Source organism: Candoia aspera, chromosome 5 (assembly GCF_035149785.1).
Source record: "Candoia aspera isolate rCanAsp1 chromosome 5, rCanAsp1.hap2, whole genome shotgun sequence".
In the NCBI taxonomy this organism is placed as follows: Eukaryota; Metazoa; Chordata; class Lepidosauria; order Squamata; family Boidae; genus Candoia; species Candoia aspera.
In genome coordinates this window covers 99,559,409-99,581,071 of record NC_086157.1, presented here as the reverse complement: position 1 = coordinate 99,581,071, position 21,663 = coordinate 99,559,409, and the positions used below count along the sequence as shown (strand labels likewise).

Below are 21,663 nucleotides of genomic sequence, written 5' to 3'. Positions count from 1 at the left end.
CTTCTAGGAAAATATACATGATCTTATTCATATTTAGGTCCCTCTCGGGTCGCATAGTTGGAGGTGTGTGGTGGTTCTTCACGCTGATCATAATTTCATCATATACTGCTAATCTTGCTGCTTTCTTGACTGTTGAGCGAATGGTCTCACCCATAGAAAGTGCAGAAGACCTCGCAAAGCAAACAGAAATTGCCTATGGAACACTGGACTCTGGTTCAACAAAAGAATTCTTCAGAGTAAGTTGGTATGCTTCCTGAAACTTAGTTTCTCCATCCAGTGTGATGCTGGAACTATGTTCCATTACAGCTAATCTGTTTTGTTTCTGTAGCAAATATAATTTTGAAGTTATACCAGTGTTGTTATTGTTTTAAAAACAACAACAGCTGCTATATCTGTTGGCATCTGTGGTAAATGCTTAAAGATCTGTGGAATCAGAGGTAATTAAAATAGTACTGCTGTCCTGTTTGATGGCAAACCATAGTACTGAGACACAAGGAGTTTTGATAGACTTTTTATGGTTATAAGATGCATTTCAGGTTGGTTTCTGTTTTATTTTGTTGCAAACTTTGATTAGAAGCTATGCAGTGTTGCTATGTGCAGATACTGGACAAAACAGAACAGTTACATTAAAAATACATAGGATATTTTTCCAGCAGTTTGATCAATCACATTAATTTTGTAAAGGTTTTATTCATATTGTTCCCATTTTGTTTGCTATGTTATAAGATATAAAAATTATCTTCTAGCACCTTGGAAACAGAAATGGTTAAGTACTTCTACATCCCACTGATATAGGCATGCATTTACTTTCAGTCAGATGTGACCTAAACATGTTTCACTTTGGCTGGATTCACTCCTTGACATTAAATGGGGACCCCAGGAATGCTGGACATAGGCAAACAAAAGATTAATCAGCTCCTGCAGTCTTTAAGCACACGTCAATTTATTTCTGAATAGACATCTATACTACACTGTCAATCTCACTGTTATCAATGAGACTTACAGCTTCATGAACAGTGGTAGATTTATCTGTTGTCACCTGTACTCTGGGCTGTATGTCCAAACTATGAACTACATCTAGTTCACTGAAACTCTTCAAGATGTGCTAAGCAATTTGTTGGATCCAGAATTACTCATGTTTAAAATAAATATCTCAAATAGAAACAGAAAACTGGGATGTTTGCACTGCACACGTACTTAAATTAATGAGGGAAATCCCATTGCATGCCAGGACTTGCATCTCATATTTGCACACAAGGTCATATACTTAGGCAGATCCTATATATAAGTTCCAGACAAATGTCTGTTGAAGATTTAATGTGTGTGCCATCAAAAAAAGGGAACTACAGTGAAATTACACTTGCCAGAATATTAAGGTCTCTTAACAACGATAAAATTAAATGGGTCATAAAAAACTAGGTGGATCAAGCCAATTTGTCTCATTTTTGTAAAGTGCATCTCTTTCTTTTATCTCTAACTTGAACAATTTCAAGTAAGAAGTTTCATGAATTGTTTGAAATTTAACATTGTCTAACATGGTAGCTGTTTCAAAACAAAGGGGTAGAATCCATAGTAACAACAGATTAAATACAGCTCCTTTGATCCAGGTATATGTTTATTTGATAACAATTATTTCATATGCTATCATATGTACATGCAATGCCCTTTTAAGCATAAACAGAGTAAGCTTAAATACAATTATGTTTAATACAATTAATTGCTTATTTTAAAATATGTTTCCCCCTTATGGGGATCCCAACATTACTTTTTCTTCCATTCACCACAGAAGTCAGAGCTAGATCTAGGAATGGTCGTAGACAGACTTAACAAACATAAGCTAGTTCATCAAGCAAATATTTTAAGCATACAGCTGGACAGTTCAGATATGAATTTCAACTATTTGTTATCCTTGTACTTGTTTTAAGTACAAAAGTAGGGTTGATCACATTGAAAACAGTATGATAATTACAGGTTTTGGATGTACTGGTCCCAAGCAATCAACCCAATGACTTCCTCTTATATATCTGCAAATAATCAAGAAGTGGGGACAAGCTTGCACAGGGGAGTTGTTTAGGCTATGTAGAGAGTGACAGTCTATGTAACACTTTAAAAAATATCCTCTTCAAAAGTAGTTATTCACTGTACTCCTAGCCAAAGATAGAGCAAAGTGTTTTAATTTTTGTGTTGAACTGCTAGTTCCAGAAAGTACACCTAGTACTCATTACATATTCTGCCATTAATTTAGACATCTAGTTAGTGTTGTACTCATATAATTTTCTCTGTCTGCTGTGGATTCTATCTTGAAATGACTTCAAGAACTGGGCATAAAATAGTTAAAGTTTGTGAGTTATATGCATGTCAGAACTGCAGCTCCTTTTCATTGAAAGCATCTCATTCTATCAAAAGAGACCTATTTCCCATTGTAGACCAATAAACTGACTCTTGATGTATTCGAGGCTGCAACCTGCAGTAATCTTGTTCCTTTGTTGCATCTAACCTCCTTTTAATTTCCTTTAGAGATCTAAAATAGCAGTATATGAAAAGATGTGGGCATACATGAGCACAACAGATCCATCAGTATTCGCTAGGACTACAGCTGAGGGTGTTGCCCGTGTTCGCAAGTCCAAGGGCAAGTTTGCCTTCCTCCTGGAATCCACCATGAATGAATACATTGAACAGCGAAAGCCATGTGACACCATGAAAGTGGGAGGAAATCTGGATTCGAAAGGCTACGGAGTAGCCACACCAAAGGGTTCTTCATTAAGGTGGGTGGAATAATATAACAATATAAAATGTGTTGTTATAGTATTCCACCTTCCCTGATGCCCCTGATCTAATTCTTTTTGTGTTGTTCTGTGGACATGGTATGTTCTTTTTTCTTTTTCCATTTCATATTTTCGATCGTCCAGGAGGTAACAGTTGCTCATAGCACAATCCATTAAATAGTGCAATCAGTGTTTCTCTACCAAGGCCATATAAAAACCATACTGTCTGAACACTGCTTCCAAATCTTTTTAAAACAAAAGCCTAACATCTGATGTTCATGTTCAATAGCTTTTTTTTAAAAAAAAAATGCAAAATTCCATAAGAACAGTAATGTTATCACATGAGAACTGCTTGACCATATTTGTTTCAATTATGGACATTTAAAAAAGTATTTATAGTATCAAAGCTCTTAATATTGTTATTGCAGTACATAATGCTGCTGCCAACATTATCAATGAAGTACAGCTTATAGATTCATTTGAGCAAAAAAACTTTTCAAAACTAGAATATTAAAGTGCATTCCAGTGCAATCCCTATTTCAGTTTATTCTGAAGTAAGTCCCAATCGCTTCAGTGTAACTTATTCTCAAAAGAATGAGCACATGAGGTTGTACACCGAGGCTGAGAATAGGTCCCACTGGAAAAAAAAAAGGAGGCTTACTTAGGACAAAACATGATTAAGAAAATGCTGAACCTATTTGTTTTTACATGCAAACCAATTTGATTTGCAGATACGAACACTCATGGTTCTTAGATTTGTATTTAAAAATGAAATAACTCACAAAGGATTCTGAACAATGGCAACTGGAAAAGCTTTGGACAGTTTCAGGTTACAAAAAATGTAGTATCTTCCATATAGTTCAGATGCAAAACACCCCAGGTCCCTCAGTTTAATTTATGCAACAAGGAAAACATGGCATGATAAAACTGTCCACACCGTGCATTTTTCATCCCTACAGGACTCAGGGATATCTGTTTAAAGCAGATGGGTGATATAATCCCACTTCATTACCTATTGTTTCTGGGAAGTGACAGATAAATTCACTGGGTGTAATGCAAATAGAAATTAGAAAGTGTAAGAAAAAATATTTAAAAGTATAAGCTGCATGAGGAGAGGATCCCCAGCCCTGCCAAAGGCCCAGCCAAAGACTACAGTGCCTAGTGAATCTACAGACCATACTTGGGGGCTGCAGTGGCAACTGAAGCATTCTTCTCTTTCCTCTTTGGTCCTGTCTTTTCTTCCTTCTGCTTTCTCTCACACTCTGCTATGTTGCTAGGATCAGATTGTAACTGGATCTAGAATACCCCATTTTTTCAATGGCTTCTGCCAAATTAATACCCTTTGGAAAAACCCTAACTCTCAAAGCTATGTGATTGCTGTTATGGTTCATAACATTATGCCAGGCACAGTGGAGACAGTGGAGAAGGGAAAAGGTCCCTCTTCTTGCTTCTCCAACATTACTACTGTTACCCAAGGGTTACTATTACCCAATGGTAGAGGGAAATACTGTATGCCCTGCTTTTTTTTCCCTCCTTGCATAGAATTGTTAGTGTTACTTTACCCTTATATCAGCATTCTGTAGAATGAAAGGAAGGTGTGAGTGGATTTGGGAAATCAGAAGGATGGAGAGAAAGTAGCTGGTAGCTTACTGGATGGTAGTAGACCATTCTCAAAATTCAGTTGGCTTGGAAACATGCCTGAGCTGCTGCTCTCACCCACTCCCCTGCAAGAAGTAGCTTTGTTTTATTTCCAAGCTCTTTTAACATAAACTGCAAAACACTCACTGATCATTACTTAACATTTGTCTCTCATGGTTCATACAAGAGAAGTCTACCTAAATTCCTTCTTGAGTCTTTCAACGTATGGACCGTAGCATTGTTCAAGGCAATGTTATCTCAATTAGGCAACAACCAGTTCCAACAATACTTCATTGTGTTAGTAGTAAAGATGATATGCTAGATGGAAATTATTGCTAACCTGAGTTGGATAACGGATGCTGTAGTCAAACTTATCTGGAGGTCCAAGGCCAGGGGAGGCTGAACTGTATCAACAACCAGAGCTGTTGCAAAGATTCTTGGATGTTGCTTATGAAGTGCTAATATCCAGTTTAGATGGAGCCACTCAAAGGAACCCTACTTCTTGATTACCTCTTTTACCCATCTGAAACTGAGTTTGCCCAAGCGGAAGCTCTATGCTGTGCCTGATCATAATGTCCTTTTACCTTTCTTCAGCTGTTTTTTGAAAAGACAGCCATTTTTCTTTTTCTTTTATTTCAGAATATTTTTATTTGTGCCTTTCTGTCCAAAGCTCTTCAGCCACTCTATTTGTCCAACCAGTGATGTCCAACATTTAGGTTGTTAGAAGGAGGTATTTGCCAAAATGTTGAATGTTCTTGGCAGAACTCTTATTAGTCTGCCTTTTGCTTTGTTTCGTATGCAAAGGAGAGAAAGAAAGGTCCCTGAGTCATTTTCTGACTCCATGGGGGACACCGCTTTTGCGACGTTTTCTTGGCAGACTATAGAGCAGGGTGGTTTGCCATTGCCTTCCCCAGTCGTAATTACCTTTCCCCCAGCAAGCTGGGTACTCATTCTACCAACCTTGGAAGGATGGAAGGCTGAGTCGACCTGAGCTGGCTACCCAGATCCAGCTTCTGCTGGGATCAAACTCAGGTTGTGGGGAGAGTTTCAGTTACAATACTGCCACCTACCACTCTGCACCACACGAGCCAAAGGATACATTCTCCTATTATTCCAGATACTATTTCACCTCCACTGTTATCATGCAAATCTCCTAAAATTAATATATCATCTGTGTGTGTGTGTGTGTGTTTTATGTCAACAAGGAGCTGACAAGCTATTCACTTCCCTCTCCCTCTGCAACTCTGGTTGAAGCATAGAGTATGGATTGGCTTGCTTTTGATTTGAATTGTGAGCCTTCTGTCATAAATGAGTACCCAGCTTGCTGGGGAACGTGACGACTATGGAAGGCAATGGCAAACCACCCACTCTATAGTTTGCCAAGAAAACATCGCGAAAGCGGCGTCCCCCCAAAGGGTCAGACATGACTCCGTGCTTGCACAGGGGACCTTTTTTTCCTAATATCTATGGATTTTCCACTTTTTCTAAGATTTCTTGTCCACAGTAGAAGGTTTGATGTTCCTCTGTTATGAAGTAATCTATTCCAGTCATTTAAATTCACTGATTCCCAGTATGTCAATTTTCAATCTTGACATTTCTGCTGTGGCATCAAGTTTACTTTGGTTCATGTTCTGACATTCCACATACCAATGGTATCCCTATCATTGCAGCATCAAACTTTCCTTTTGCCTCTAAGCATGTCAGCAGACATTTCCTTTCCTTCTCCAGTGGATTGTACTTAGTCTGTGAACTGCTCATCATGGATTACCATTCAGAGAATGTACATTCCCAACAGTATAGGTCATAATAGCATTGTGATATGTGGTCCTACATATATGGTACTACAGGGTAATGGTCTTGAAACTGTGGAAGGTGCTGCCTAAAAACAAGCAATGCAACAAACAGCCAGCAGCGGAAGAAAAAGAGGGAGAAGGGGGAGGACAATCAATTGTGCCCACTGCCCTTCCCACGGAGCCTCTCACAAGTAAGTCTTCCACCCTTAGTCTTGGCAGCCTCCACAGCCCATCTTTTGATCTGGTGTGGTCCCACTCAGGGTGTCGGTCCCACTCAGGGTTAGAATCATCAGGGTAGGGTGGTCCCACTGGTCCCACTCAGGGTGAGAATCATCAGATGTGGTGACTGCAGACCATGTTACTGTCACCCTCAACAATTTTGTACAAACTATGACAGCATGATATATGCTTACCCAGCTCAATTAAAGATCTAGCAGCTTCATTGGCACAGTATGCTGAGTCTGGTTGGTTTTAAGTTTGGTCAGGATTTTTTGGGTTATACAGAACCAGCACTTTGTACATTTATTGTTCAATGCAGAATGCAGAAAACAGCATTCAGAAAATCCAGAAAAATGGGTTAATGCAGTAACTAAGTTACTTGTGTTCTGTAAATGCAATTTAGGCATCATTTGCCATGTAGGACATGCATCATCTTCTGAACTCAAGAATAAATTGCCCCTATATTTACTGAAGGTTTGCTGTAGAACATTAAGTAGTATAATGATTGGATCAGGTTTAGACAATTTTCTTCATTGCTCCTAGGCACAGCCATTTGTTTTTTTCTCTATTGCTCTGTAGTTTCCCTGTTTAGTTTCATAGATGTTCATCATCAATAATTTTGATAAAATGAAGACAAATTCTTGCAGAGGAAGTGGAGAGGATTGTGAATCTGTTGAAATTTTAGTACCTGGAAGCAGTGATTTAAAATCAAGATGTATGAGAAGTTCCTAAATTCGGTAAAGCTCGATTTCCAGCAAAAAGCAATTGGAAACATTATTATAAATGGAAAAGTGTCAAGCAAACATGAGCGCTTGGGAGACAGTAATCAGTAGTTAATACTTAGGATCAGGATTTTTGCTGCTATGAATTGTTTTGTATTACAAAGAGAACTTATCATTGTAAAAAAGCAGTTTGGCATGCAGCAAGGAAGGATTTGGATTTTTTTCAACTACAGGATAGTAAATAGTTATTAGAAAAAAATACCTTGTTTTTACATTGCACTACCCCATTGTGAGGGACGCAGTGGTGCTGCAGGTTGAACCGCTGAGCTGCTGAGCTTGCCAATCGGAAGGTCGGCGGTTTGAATCCGTGTGACAGGGTGAGCTCCCGTTGCTAGTCCCAACTCCTGCCAACCTAGCAGTTTGAAAACATGCAAATGTGAGTAGATTAATAGGCACCACTTCAGCGGGCAGGTAATGGTGTTCCGTTTAGTCATGCTGGCCACATGACCCGGAAGTGTCCTATGGACAACGCCGGCTCCAAGGCTTAGAAACGGAGATGAGCACCGCCCCCTAGAGTCGGACACAACTGGACTTAATGTCAAGGGAAACCTTTACCTTTACCTACCCCATTGTACTTACTGTTCAGTGCCCTCTTGGGAAGTGTTTTGTTCTCATGAGAACATCTCTTTAGCCAGAAATAGTCTGGTTTGATAGTTGCAATAATTTTATAGGTGAGTCATTTGACAATTTATGAGAAGGAGAAGGAGGAGGATTCTGCTAAGGTCATTCAGCTAAACAGTACAGTGAATATCACAGCCAGTCTTGAGGGTGTAAAAACCCTGTCCTCGTATTTCATGGGCGTTCTGCATTCTTGGACATCTCTAAGCACTTTTGGAATTATTTCTATACAATTTTGCCTTTATTAAATAAGTATAATTAATTATTTGCTTATATACTGCATAGCTTGTACTGGGAACGTTATGTCTCCATGTCTGGCTGCTATTTTTCTTGTCAGGTTCGTTCATTCTAATCTTGTTTCTTGTTTAATTTAGGTGGGATGTAAATAATTTGATTAACAAACAAGAATTATTTATTGATTAATTTAATTAATAAATAAGAAATAAAAATATTAAACCAAATATTTAAATGTAGCTATAAAGAAACAGACATACTATATATGCTCTAGGCCACTGTACTTTAATATATGTATGTGAGAGAGAGAGAATCAGAGAGAGCGTATTCCATGTAGCTGACATTGCTTATTCACTATTTCCCATCTTAGATTATGTTTATAATTAAGCAATGTTTTGGCAAGTATCAGTGACAAGAAAATTATTAGAAATTTTAGATTGTTTTCCCCATAATAATAGGGAGATATATATATATATATATATATAGTCCCTCTTCTGGGGGAGATGGGCGGTGGCTAAATTTGAGAAATAAATAAATATATAGTAGAATAATCAAAAATGGTTTCTCTATGAATTTGTACCTATTCCTATTCCCTCTACCATAATTTAAAAACTGCCCAGAGTCCCTCTTTTTCGGGAGATGGGCGGTAACAAAATTTGAATAATAAATAAATAAATATAAAATAAAAGGTCAAAAATGTCTGCTGAGCATTCCTTGCCCCTAACCTTGAGTCTGTTCTACTTATTCTAATTATTAGAAGACCCACAAGGGGATTTAGGCCTATACATCAGCCTAATGTAAATTAGATGGTGCTTCCTTTATTTATGCTAAGATAGAGAAAGGTGACAAATCTTAGCTATTTGGCCCTCTTCAGTATCCATCCTGCTCTGGTATTTTACTTAGCATCTTATACTTTATGAAGTAAGAACTGGAGGTTGCAGGAGTTTCATCAAATCCTTGCTTCTACTATAAGACTCTTGCTCAAAGCCTATCAAAATCCTAAGCTGTAATGGGGTGGAGGGGGAGAGGCTGCCTCGAATCCAACAGCAGCCCTAACACATTAAAAAAAAAAAAAATTAATATTATTGTTAGGCATGTCTAGAAAAAGATTCCTCTGAAAACCTGGGAGCAGAGAGTGGACTGTACAGGAGTTACTTAGATAACTTGTCCCTAAGCTTTGTAATGCTTTATACAGAAAACCAAGCTCTCAGGTAGATATTATAATGTTACAATATTATAACCCATGCCAGTGGGTCAATTATAATTTCCAACCATCTTTTAAGAACCACCCCATAGTGAGCACAGTGCAATAATCTAATTTTGGGTTTACTAGTGCATGAGTCACTATAGAATGCAGGAATATACAGGTAGTCCTTGCTTAATGACTGCAGCTGGAACTGGAATTTCAATCGCTAAGCAATGCAGTGATTAAGCAAGGCATCACGTGCCTTGACCTGATTTTACGACATTTTTACCACAGCCGTTAAGTGAATCAATGGTTCCCTATTGACTTGGCTCATTGGAAGCTGGCTTGGAAGGTCACAAATCGCGCTTACATGACCACAGGATGCTGCAACTGGTCGTAAATGCAAGCCAGTTGCCAACTGCCCAAATCGCAATCACGTGACCATGGGGGTGGCGCGATGGTTGTAACTTCAAGGATGGGTTGTAAGTAACTTTTTAGCCCCATCATATCGCTGAACTGTCATTAAACATGTCTTAACCAGGTTGTTGATAGGGCATTCAGGTTCAAGAAAACATGCTCCAGAACCACCAGTCAGATCCATTATTATCTATCCAAACTAATCTCATCCCAACCTTCAACACCTAATATCCATCCATGGGAAGGGAACCATATCTGGAAATCCTACATTGTAACAGCTTTCCTCTCTAGGATAAAACACAGATCAAGGATATGGCTTGTATCATGAGTTTAGACAAATTTTAAGGAGAATTTGGACAAATTTGAAGAGGATCAGTGGCTAGTAATCCTAATAACTATTTACTACCTCTAGAAACAGGCAGTATATCATAAATAACAAGAGAACAGCAATGGAAAAGGGTATCATCCTCTTGCTCTTATTTGTGAGCTTCCTGAATCTGGTTGGCCACCTTATGACATAGAATAATGGATGAGATGAGCCAAACTGCAGGGCATTATGTTCTGACACTGATTTGAACAATGGTGATCAGGAGTGGCTTCAAGGACTCCGAACTCTTTTTACTTTGGGACCTCAAGTTGCCTACTTCTGTAAGACACCCCACCCCAGGTTGTCAGCATTTAGAATTATAGGAAATTAGTGCAATTTGGTAGTATATTCCTGTCCTAAAACCTCATAGTTGAGAGACCGTGGTTCAGTGATACAGCTTTGAATGGAAAAAAAATTCTGGTTCCATTCTTGGTATCTCCAGGAAGAATTCAGGAAAACCCTATTTGAACTGGAGAGCCTCTGTCAGTCAATAAACTGAAGGTAATTTGGAGTATACAATTCATTATCATGGTGATTTGAAGTAGATCAGCAAGGATCTCAGAATTCCAGTAATTTATCAAATGACCATTGTTGAAATGAAAAAGCTGGATCTCAGGAACCAATATTTTTATGTAAGCACAATTCTGTTATTATACTCACAGCAGATGCTGGTGATTAGACTTATTTAATTCTGTCTGTACAGTACATATCTTTGCATCTGGCTTTGATTGATGCATCTTGATGTTCTAATAATAAAAAAGTAAATATTCTAAAACTATTTGCCTACCACCACTATATATAATATTAATCCTGTACAGAAATTGTTTTGCAATTTATCAGGTCTTCCCTGCCCTTGCAAAAGAAGTATATCTTTTCCTATCTTGAATTTTCTTGTAATCTCTTCACTTGGGATTTAATTGTAGCATGGAAAATGAGAAAGACTGCAGATCACTAAAGAGGTAATAGATGAGATACGCAGTCTTATCTAAATAAGTGCAAGAACATCACACTCCACACATTAGAATTTCACTTAAATTATTTTATCTTTGAATGAAATTTCAAGAGTAAATTCTCTTTAATTGAAGCGAATGAGAACTTGTAAAGGGGGGAAATCTGCAAGGCGCAACACCATGCAAAACGCAATGCATGGGTGGTCCATGGCTGTGTAAAACAGTGGACTAAATTTCCAAACTATTTGGTCCACAAGGAAGCAAAAGGCTAGAGACTATATTTTAGTACCATATCAGATATAACCTATGTGGATTAGTTTATTTATTTGCTTGATTGATAGTATGCCACTGTCTGTAATTGCTCCCACATCACTTTGCTAGCAAGTAGAACATCATTTCATGATCTAATATTAGGCTTCTGTAGGCCAGAGGAACACTAAAATGCTTCTTGCTGAAATAATTGGTATATTAAATTCTACCTAGTTCTTCTTACACACCAAAGTGTTACTCAGGGAGAAATAAACTGACAAAGAATACCAGATTAAATACATACAGTAAGGACAACATCAAATGCCTTGATTACTCTCTCACTGAAATTAAACCTGTGGCTCTCCATCCCTTTAATTGACATTTTTCAAAACTATGGCACTAGTAATTCTTTTCTTGTTCTGTGGATCCCTCAAAATGGAAGTTCATCAAAAGAAATTACTCTGACATGTTTCCTTGAATAGCCATGATGTAATTGTAAAACATTGCCCTTTGCCCTGAGAGTATTTTAATTCTAAAGGCAGTCCAGGATCATTCATTCATTCATTTGCTGAAGGAATTAAATACTTCCAATGACTTGTTCTGAGAACAAAGGAACATTTATTTATTTATTTGTGTATTGATCAAATTTGTCACCGCCCATCTCCTCTCGCCAGAGGGACTCTGGGTGAAACATAGGAATGCAGGAACTTGTCTTGTTATATTGATAAAATTAGGAGAGAATTCCAATCACGGAAATTACCAGACAAAAGATGAGATAATACAAAGCCCAAAACAAGTCAAATTATAGCTTGGTCTAATGTGTGAACCAGACCACTAAGTCAGACTTTTGGCTCATATAGTTCATGATGGTTGGGGCACCTGGTAGTATCTTCCCAGAATTTCAGGCTGGAGTTTCTCTGGCTCTGTATGAAGATATTGGGGTTGGCTTTGTATATTATGTGAACCTAGCTACTGTGATTTCAAAACAGTTAGTGGCTTAATTCATTGTGTGAATGCACCCAGTTCTGAGTTTTTAAATAAAACATGGCTTAGTGTGATATGCATACAAGATCAGTGACTAGTGAAAAGATTGCTCACCAAACTTGATGGCCAAGTGTAGAATTGAACAGTTGTAATAGTAAATAGATGTATTTGACTGAATCGAGAACTTTGGGCCTTCCTGGGTTTCTATTTCACTCTAACGGAAGAAAGTAAAGGAAGTGCAAGATGCAAGATAGAGAAGCTGAAGTGCTTCTGAGCCTTGTTGGAGTAACTCCTTTGATAAAATCTAAGTTAGACTTCACCTCGCTTCCTCTGAACCTCATTATAAAACTTCACCTTCATGCACACACACCCACATTCCAAGTTCTTTTGTTAAGGATAAATAGAGAAACAAGCCCCATTTGCAAGGTTGAAAGAAAGATTTGTTGATAAAATATATATTGCATATAAAATGATCCTGTCATCCTCTGAACATGATATGCCATATTCTTCAATTTTAAAAAAATATATAAGATAAATATATATTAAAATATAAGATAGGTCAGAAGCAATGTTTATCATCCTGAAAATGGTCGCTAAATGACAGATAACACCCAAGTAGTCATAAACAAATATTGAGAATCAAACTAATGAGAAAAAAAAATAGAAGTTCAATCTTTCAATGTAAAGAGAAAAGACCAGGGGTCTGATCACTCTTTCAGCATGGCCAAAATGGCTATGAGGTTCTCTGTCCAGTTATCAGACAGGGAAGGCATGTTTCCTCAGCAGACTTGCCAGACCAGCTGGAGCTGAGCAGATAGCTGTCCATGACCTGTTATTCCAGATTGTTCACATGGGAAGTTTCATGTCATGTCAAGAAGGAAAATGCCCATTTCCAGCAAGGATTGCTGTAAGCTGTTTCAGCAGTGGGCTGGGAATGCAATGGAGGTAACAACAGGAGGAACAAAAAAAATTGTGCTTCAGCAAGCAGGACTTGTGCCCCACTTAGATTAACTGTGGACATGGCATAATTCCTTTCCAGCTAGAAGAAAGAAGGATATAAAGTGCATGTGTGATTTGAGTAGCATGTCTTCCCTGGTTGAATATTATTTATTTATTTGTATGTTTGTTGTCTGTATAAGCTACATTTTCTGAATTCTGTGAGTGCCAGGGGTCTCCCTCAGGCTTTTCCTCAGACAGTGACACTGTAAGGTAGATTGGGCTCACACAGAGCAGATGGACCAAGGGAACCTCTCTGGTTGACTGAGGACTTGAGCCTATATCTTCTCTATGTTCAGCACTTTAATCACTATGCTACACTAATTCTCCTCTACCAAAGTAAATCAGTTCTTCCAAAAAGTGAGCACTGCAAAGCAGAGTTTCATAGGCACCTACATCTCATCTAGTAACCAACTTCCTGTTTATTCTTACTTTGTAAATTCTTTATACTTAGAAATAGGCTTTGTGAAAAGCTTTCATAATAGACAAATGTTTACATGTATTATATTTTTCATGCTCCTTTGCCCCAAATATAGTCCTTAGAAACATTCTGAGATGCTGAATTGATAATTCTACTAAGAAAACAGGATGTAGTGGAGTCTGTACGGAGGTTCTGTTGATGGCTGTTGTTGGTTCTTGGTACCCCAGCTGCTGACTGTGTTGCATGGTTTTTTTTATATTGTTCTTTTGTTCTTTTATATAGTTTTTAATTGTTGTAAGCTGCCCCATGTATGTATTTGAGATGGGCAGCCATATAAATTGAATAAATAAATAAATAACTGTTAGAAATGGGGGAAAACTAAATCCCCACCCTTATGTCTGAAAACAGTTGCTTATTAATTGCTTTTATTGATTATTACAACAATGTCATAGGAAGACTAAACTAGCAGCAAACAGTCAGGATCCAAATCTGCCTTCACCTATGACTGACTCTGCTCTTAAATCAGCAACTGAACACTTGGCAGTAAAGAGTTCAATTATTCTCTTAAAAGGATTTCCTTCCCATACTGCTGTGCTGGCAAATCAGTGCCTTCTCACAGTGGGAACCCTGTCTAATGTAACAGCAATTAATGAGAAGCTTTACCCTGTGCTTTAGCTCTTAAATCATCTGCCCAAATGTATTTTGACCTCCGTTAATCAGAGATCTCACTGCCATCCAAAGAAACACACCAGCCTTTTAATACCTGGAGGGTTAATACTTTCCCCATCCTACACTCTTCCTTTTGATATCTCCAAGTACTTCCTTCAACCAGCCCAAATAACACTTACCATTAGAAATATCCACATTGATAAAGATAGGTGGGTATCCCACAAAATAATTGCCCTCTCTCTGAGCCATTTCCTGTACATCCCAAATCCTGCAAGCCAACTTAGATGCTATTGAGTGGCTTCCTAATAATATGGATAGCCTTAGGTTCTGCTTGTTTAATTCTTCAATAATTCCCCTTACAAAGAATTACTTGGTTTCCTTTCAAATTCTTCCAAGCCAGGTGTTCCAAGACACAAACATCAAGTCTCTGCTCTCTACTTCAGAGATTCAGGCACTGCACCAAGTCTGACCATAACGAAGCGAAATGACTCCATAACAAGTGCCAATCAGACAATCTTGATAAGCCACAGACAAACCTCCTCTTCAGGCTTCCTAACTCTTTCGTTTCCCCCTGCTCTTCCGGAGGAATTTCAAGTAAATAACTCCTTCTCATAACTCTCAGGAAAGGAACAAACTGCCATACTTGAGGCCTTAAAATAAGATAGTTCTAAATGGCCACAACATTACAGTTTTAGAGAAAGCAGTGCTTTGGTCTTTAGCAAGTTGCCAGATCAGCACATTTTATTTTGCCCCTATTCTAACACCTCTCCATCCTCATTTTTCTTCAATGGAGGATGTTTCTGCCATATTACCACTGAAGCATCAGCAACCAGAAGCCACTACTACACAGGTGAGGAACACTGATTTCTGCCTGGCTGCAGCTACTTTCCCCAACTTCACTCCCTCACAAGGTTCTCCTACCAATCTGTGCATAGAGTCTTGATACCATTCACACCATCTTTACTCTCTGCTGAATTTGATTTACCCACATTATATTGACTTTATTGTCCACTAAATGTTGATGCTTGTACGTTTTTTACTTTTTGTAGCTATAAATCTGACTGATTTTATCTCCATTGGACTATGGCCATTTACCAAATAAATATATAATAATATATTGGGGTGGGGGTGTGTATCTATGAATATTTAGCCCATCAGGTCCAACCTCTTGCTCAGTACAAGAATCCAAATTAAAGCATCCCCAAGAGGAGTTTATCTACTTTCTGCTTGGACACATTCAGTGAAGGGGATATTGATACAAAAAGAAATAAACCTGATTCAATTACTCTTCAACAAACAGAGTGAAATGAAATATTACATAAATTAAGTTTTAAAAAACAGCAATATCAGCTATGTTTGCAACTGGAGCACTTAAAGAGATTACATCAATCAATAACAAATATACAATAAATGTTTATTAATAAAACATCCAACCATTGCATGGATAGGCCCAGGGCAACAGGAAATTATAAAAGAGGATACCATATCACAGTCCAATGGAGATGTGTATATGAACCATCCTGCTGTGATTCAGAGTATAGCACAGAGAGTCAGGGCAACTCAGAATCACTCAGAGGAGGAACCTTTTTTTATTGCTTATGGAATTATCAATGCAATCAACTAATCTCTATCAGTGTCCTCAAACTAACAGAACTGATCTATCCCATAATATGAAAGGAAAGAAGCACAAGAAAAAAAATGAGATGCCGAGTGAGGTGATAAAAAGATGCCCTGGGGAAAAACTATTATTTAGTTTGGTCAGATAAGCACTCAACACCGGATACAAAAATGAATTGCTGGAGTTGTAATAATAGGATTTTGGAGGCTCCATTGGATATGTTGAGGTCAGAGCGTAAATGTGCAAGATGCGATAACATTTTCACCATGGTGCACAATGAAGAACCTGCTGGCAATATTTTAGGCTGCAGTAAGGACCTTCCTAGGCTGTTGATTATGTGTCATAATGGACTATCTGTGATGGAAGAAGCCCCGGTTAATTCACTGGCCACCAAAGATGTAGTAGAAACAATTTTAAAAGATCAATGACTTCTAGTCTCAAATTGCCTGTTCCTAAAGATCACCTGGAATATTGATTGATTAAGTCGTTTTTGACTCCTAGTGACCCTATAGAGAGATTTTCTCCATGACGTTCTATCCCTAACCTGTTCTTTCAGGACAACCAAGGGTACACTCATCGCCACTGTAATTGAGTCCATCCCCCTTGTTGCTCATAACCTCTTCTTCTGTTTCCTTCTACCTTTCCCAGCATTAGAGCCTTCTCCAGAGAGATAGTGTAGGTCTTCACATAAAGTGTCCAAAGTAGGATAAATTGAGCCTGGTCATTTGTGCCTCAAGTGAGAACTCTGGGTTGATGTGTTTGATGATCCATTGGTTTGTTTTCTTGGCTGTCCACTGTATTCTCAGGAGTCTTATGGAATATTAAAGGATAGAAATCAAAGTCTTGGACTTAATTAAGACTGATTTTGTGATTGTGCAGGAGGCCTGGATGTGGAAGAAAATTAACTTAGAAGAATATCATTCAATCTCCTTCCCAGAAACTCTGATAGGGATATCCTAGAGGAGGTTTAGGCATTGGAAACCTCTTTTGTTCCCACTAAGTCTTCTGCCTCATGTATTAAATTGGCCCCTCTCCTGAGAGGTTTGCTCCAGAGTACTAATTAAATTTAATTATTGAAGTATGTTGTTGCCAATGTGCATGTTTCTCCCCTTAGCACCAAGCTACAATTTAGCTTAATTTGATCCCATTTAACAAATTACGTAGAGGAATTATGGATGAGTAATTCAGGGGTGCATAGAATTGTTGAAGGTGATTTTAATGCCAGAATAGATCAAAATGTTGAGGTGGTCTATGCAATACTCCATAAGTGCCTCCCTGATCTAAAAAAAAAAAATTGCTCTGATGAATTGTTGTTTTAAAGACTCAAAAATTAATTATGCAGGCCTGAACACTAAGGCATTTAATAGTTCAGATCTATTGCTCCTAAGTGCAGCCGTAAAAGGATTATCTGGGGGAATATGCATATTGGGCAGACATGAACATGAGCACTTTAGGGTATGTAGTTCTTTTCTGTATGTTGTTGCAATTTCTACATACTGTAGATTTAAGGTCAATTACCATTTTGATAGTGACCACCTATCATTGCTCTAAGAGTTAAATGAAGTACAACTTGAAATGAAAATGGTAGTTAGAGCCCCATGGTTGTGGACAGGGAAAATTAATGTTTTTATGAGAAGGAGATTTAATTCAGAGTAAATTAAGTGTATTGGATCATTTATTCTAGATAACCAGTCCAGAGCAAATAACTTGTTCGGTATAGCATCTCCAAAGATTGCTAGATGCTGGAGGGGTCAATTAAGAAATAAGGGCCAGTACTTAAAATCATGGTTTGGTAATGCCAAGAGAGACTTCGTAATCAATTGTTCCATAAACAGAACCCCATAAAAATCTCTGATCTTCTTCTGGAACATGATTCCACGGTACAAAGCTGCTGAATTAATCATAGTTCACCAGCCACCTTCAAGCTAAGCCAAGTCTCTTTCCTATCAACACTTCTGCCACCCTTCAATTCCTCTGCCTTGAGAAAGTTTCTGTGTATGTATTTTGCTTATCTGCTTAGCCCAGTGTTTCTCAACCTCAGCAACCTTAAGATGGATGGACCAACTCCCAGAATTCTGGGTCCACCCATCTTAAAGTTGCTGAGGTTGAGAAACACTGGCTTAGCCCGATGTTTCCCTCCACTTTCACCTGTCCAGGCCCAGGAGAGCTGTTTGGTTCAGAGATCCTATTGCCTTGCCCCTGATAAAATGTGATTCAACTAACGATCTTGTGAGCATCTGGTTTGGAATAGGGAGGGATGGTGTGACCTTGTGTTCGTGTGTGATTTATATAACTGATGTGAATTCTTCCATCTTCTATGACAAAGTTCTGTAAGAGTAGGGTGGCTCTACATCACACAATATTTCTAATTTTATATTTACAAATCTGGTTAAAGCATGATTGTGAAAATGCAGTGCTAACTGACTTGATATCTGGTGCCTGGAATCAAATTGTTCCTTGCTGATAGAAAAAGTAATTCCAGATTACTTACTAAAGCCCTGGTCAAACAGAGGTTGATAGTCTATTGCTAGTGCAATGTAATAAGGCTTCCATGCATAATGAAGATACCACATTTATTTTACTATTATTTTCTAATGTTCAGTGAGAAACCCACATGAAGTTTTCCCAACATTTAAACTAAAGTGAACAGGACAATCTTCTCTGATAGAGTTCTTCGCAAGGAGGATGAATGAAGCAGGATTCTAGCTCAGTGTTTCTCAACCTCAGCAACTTTATGATGTGTGGACTATGACAGGGTTCCTCAACCTTGACAACTCTAAGCTGTGTAGACTTAAACTCCCAGAATTCGCCAGCCAGCTTTGCTGGCTGGGGAATTCTGGGTGTTAAAATCCACACAGCTTAGAATTGCCAAGGCTGAGGAACCCTGGACTATAACCTAGCATGCTGGATGGGGAATTCTAGGAGTTAAAGTCCACAAGTCTTAAAGGTGTTAAGGTTGAGAAAATACAACTAAGATCATAAACAAGTGAGCAGGTCTGTACCATTCTGGAAAAATTCTTGGAGATCTCTGAAGAAAATAGCACATACTGTATACTGTATGATTATTTCTATAAACATTTTTAGAACCTTTCCATATAGACCATGTTAAATATTGTCCAAGAAAAATGGACAGCAACTTTTTTTGATATATTCAATTGCATCTTCACAGCTATTAAAAAGCAGTGTGAAATGAATGTTGTTTTTACATGGCCTGTGTATATGTAACAAGGAATGCAATATGGTTAGACTGGTAACCGGTTTAAGCTTAATTTCAGAATAGAAACGCTTAAACTTCTCATTTACTTTTCCATTCCCTTTTATTTTCATTATTTTCCTTATTTGCTGTGAAATTGTCTATGGATACGGCTAATCACCTGCTAAATAAGCCTCTCACAAATAGCCTTTGTGAATACTTTTAAATGACTACTCGTGTCAGAAGCCAGTTGCAAATTCTTTCTTAAAAAATGAAAACTCTTTTTCTTCCAATTGTTAAAGACGAAGTTTGCCCAAGCTGAACGTGGCTTTTGCTCTTTTGGTATATGTGCTTTATTCAAAAGGGAAATCCTGTGTTCAAATAAATGTTTCCAATCAGTTAATAAATTACATCCCTAAATACTCAGGGGATGGATTTCATTGAAGATTCCACCCACTGATTTCCCAGTAAAATCAACAGCTTTTGATTCACTTTTGCTAGATCCTGCCCCTTTTATCCAGCATCCAGAAAACAGTTTCTCCATCTGCAACTGAAACAGGCATAGACCCTAATGTGACACCACTAATCGCTTCTCAGAAGGGGTGAGGAAAACAAATCTATATCCTCTTACTAATTATACTACCTGGACTAACATAATTAATGGGTACATACATGAGGTCTGTGCACACAGTAACTTGTAAGTGGTTTACACCCAATAAGCTCTTTGCTGATTTTTAAACCAGTGATCTTGTTCAATACCTCAGCAGAATATCTTTGAGGGAGTTGGGTGGTGATGAAATTTGAAGTATAAATAAAATAAATAAATATAAATATTAAATTCAGCGGGAAGGCCCTTTCAGTAGGAATGCCCAATCAGGAGACTGCTTGCTTACAAATGAATGTTAATTGAGGATATCTTTCAGACTAATATCCCATAAGACTTAAGAGTAGTCAATAGTCAATTTTTTGCTATTGTAAAAGCATGCAGTAACCATGTTTGTTATCCTCCTTTTAATTTCCAAATGATTAGTATACCATTAAAAAAAGAACCTGAATATCTAACCAAACTAATCAGTGTTCCAGAACAGAATTAATATGTGAAATAACTTCAATGCCATATGAACCAACATTGTTTTACGAACAGCACAACTGCAACAATTAGCTGACTCCATCAGACTTATTTGGAAAAATACATAAATGTCCAATAATTCAAAATAATAACATAGATTCGAAACCAATTTGCATCTATGTGTAGCGTTTCTATAGATTTAAAATTGAATTAATAGCAATTTTAAATCTATAGAAATGCTACACATAGATGCAGAATGGTCTGGGGCACTCCAGTTACCCAGAAAAATGTGAAAAGATGGATCCAGATGGATCTAGACATTCTGGAAGCATTAATTTCTGTTGGTATACCTGTTGCTGCTGCTCTTTGGCTGGGTTTGCACAATGTGTGTCAAAAATAGGGCCGTATCATTTATGATTCAGCATCAACATGTTAAACTTTGGTTTATTCTGATTGTTGTATATTTTGTGAACACTGCAGTTGGGTTATGTCAACCCAAATTTAGCATGTTGAATGAACCCAGCCTTAATATAATGTATTCATTTCCTACTTTTCATCCTACATGTTCAATGCAGCATAGTATGGATATCTCCTATTTTATCTTTATATTACTCCTCTTAAGTCTGAGACTGAGAAGAGGTCACCCAGTGAATTTCATGGCATTTATATCTGGATTTCCAACCCTATTCAATATTCTACTGCATGATATTCAAAGTATCTTTTACAGCAGTGTTCAGCCTTGGCCAGTTTATGATGTGGGGACTTCAACTCCCAGAATTCCCCAGACAGCATGCTGCTGGAGAATTCTGGGAGTTGAAGTCCACACATCTTAATATTACCAAGGTTGAGAAACACTGTTTTAGATTAATGGAAGAAAAATGCAGATCCCTAACAAAAGGAAATCACTATATAAATTAAAAAGAGTTCTCTGTTGCAGAATTTTCATTGTTATCTATGACCACCAATCTAGCAGTATGCTGACTGGATTATGGATACCATTCAAATTAGACTTGATTTTTTAAAAGAAAAATATGACATATAGAATAGAATGTTAGTTTTATTTTCAGCATAACGGAAAGAGAAAGGTTGGAAATTGAAACTTCTACCATAGAATAGCACTTCAGTGAGAATACTGGAAAGATTGAGCAAAAGTTGCTGGAAATACAAAGTCCTGCCATCCAAATACTTAATTGGAAATCCATAATATCCCTCATTTAAAAGCAATGGCTTCTGGGATGAAAGAAACCAAATGAACAACTTCAGTCCAGTCTTCCTCTTTCTCTTTGGATCACACACCTTAATCAGACCTACTGTAGGAAACAGAATTCCTCAGAGGCTTTCTCCATAAATAAAACAATTATCATTAATATTGTGCCTTACAAACTGGCCCATTGAGCTGAAGGGGTGGACAATTCACTACATTATACGTTTTCCCTATTTTCTCAGATTTCCAAAGCTATGCAACTTTGAATCAGCTCTTCCCTTGAGAAATAAA

The 21,663-nt window shown here is 37.8% G+C and overlaps 1 protein-coding gene across 2 annotated transcripts in view; it reads left to right on the top strand.

Moving 5' to 3' along the window:
- Window positions 1-21,663, top strand: part of GRIA4 (glutamate ionotropic receptor AMPA type subunit 4) — a 257,199-nt gene that overhangs the window by 219,693 nt on the left and 15,843 nt on the right. For both annotated transcript variants that reach the window (XM_063305838.1, XM_063305839.1), the window contains exons 12-13: window positions 38-236; window positions 2,518-2,765. In XM_063305838.1, coding sequence (XP_063161908.1) covers window positions 38-236; window positions 2,518-2,765 — 447 coding nt within the window. The remainder of the gene's footprint in view (window positions 1-37; window positions 237-2,517; window positions 2,766-21,663) is intronic.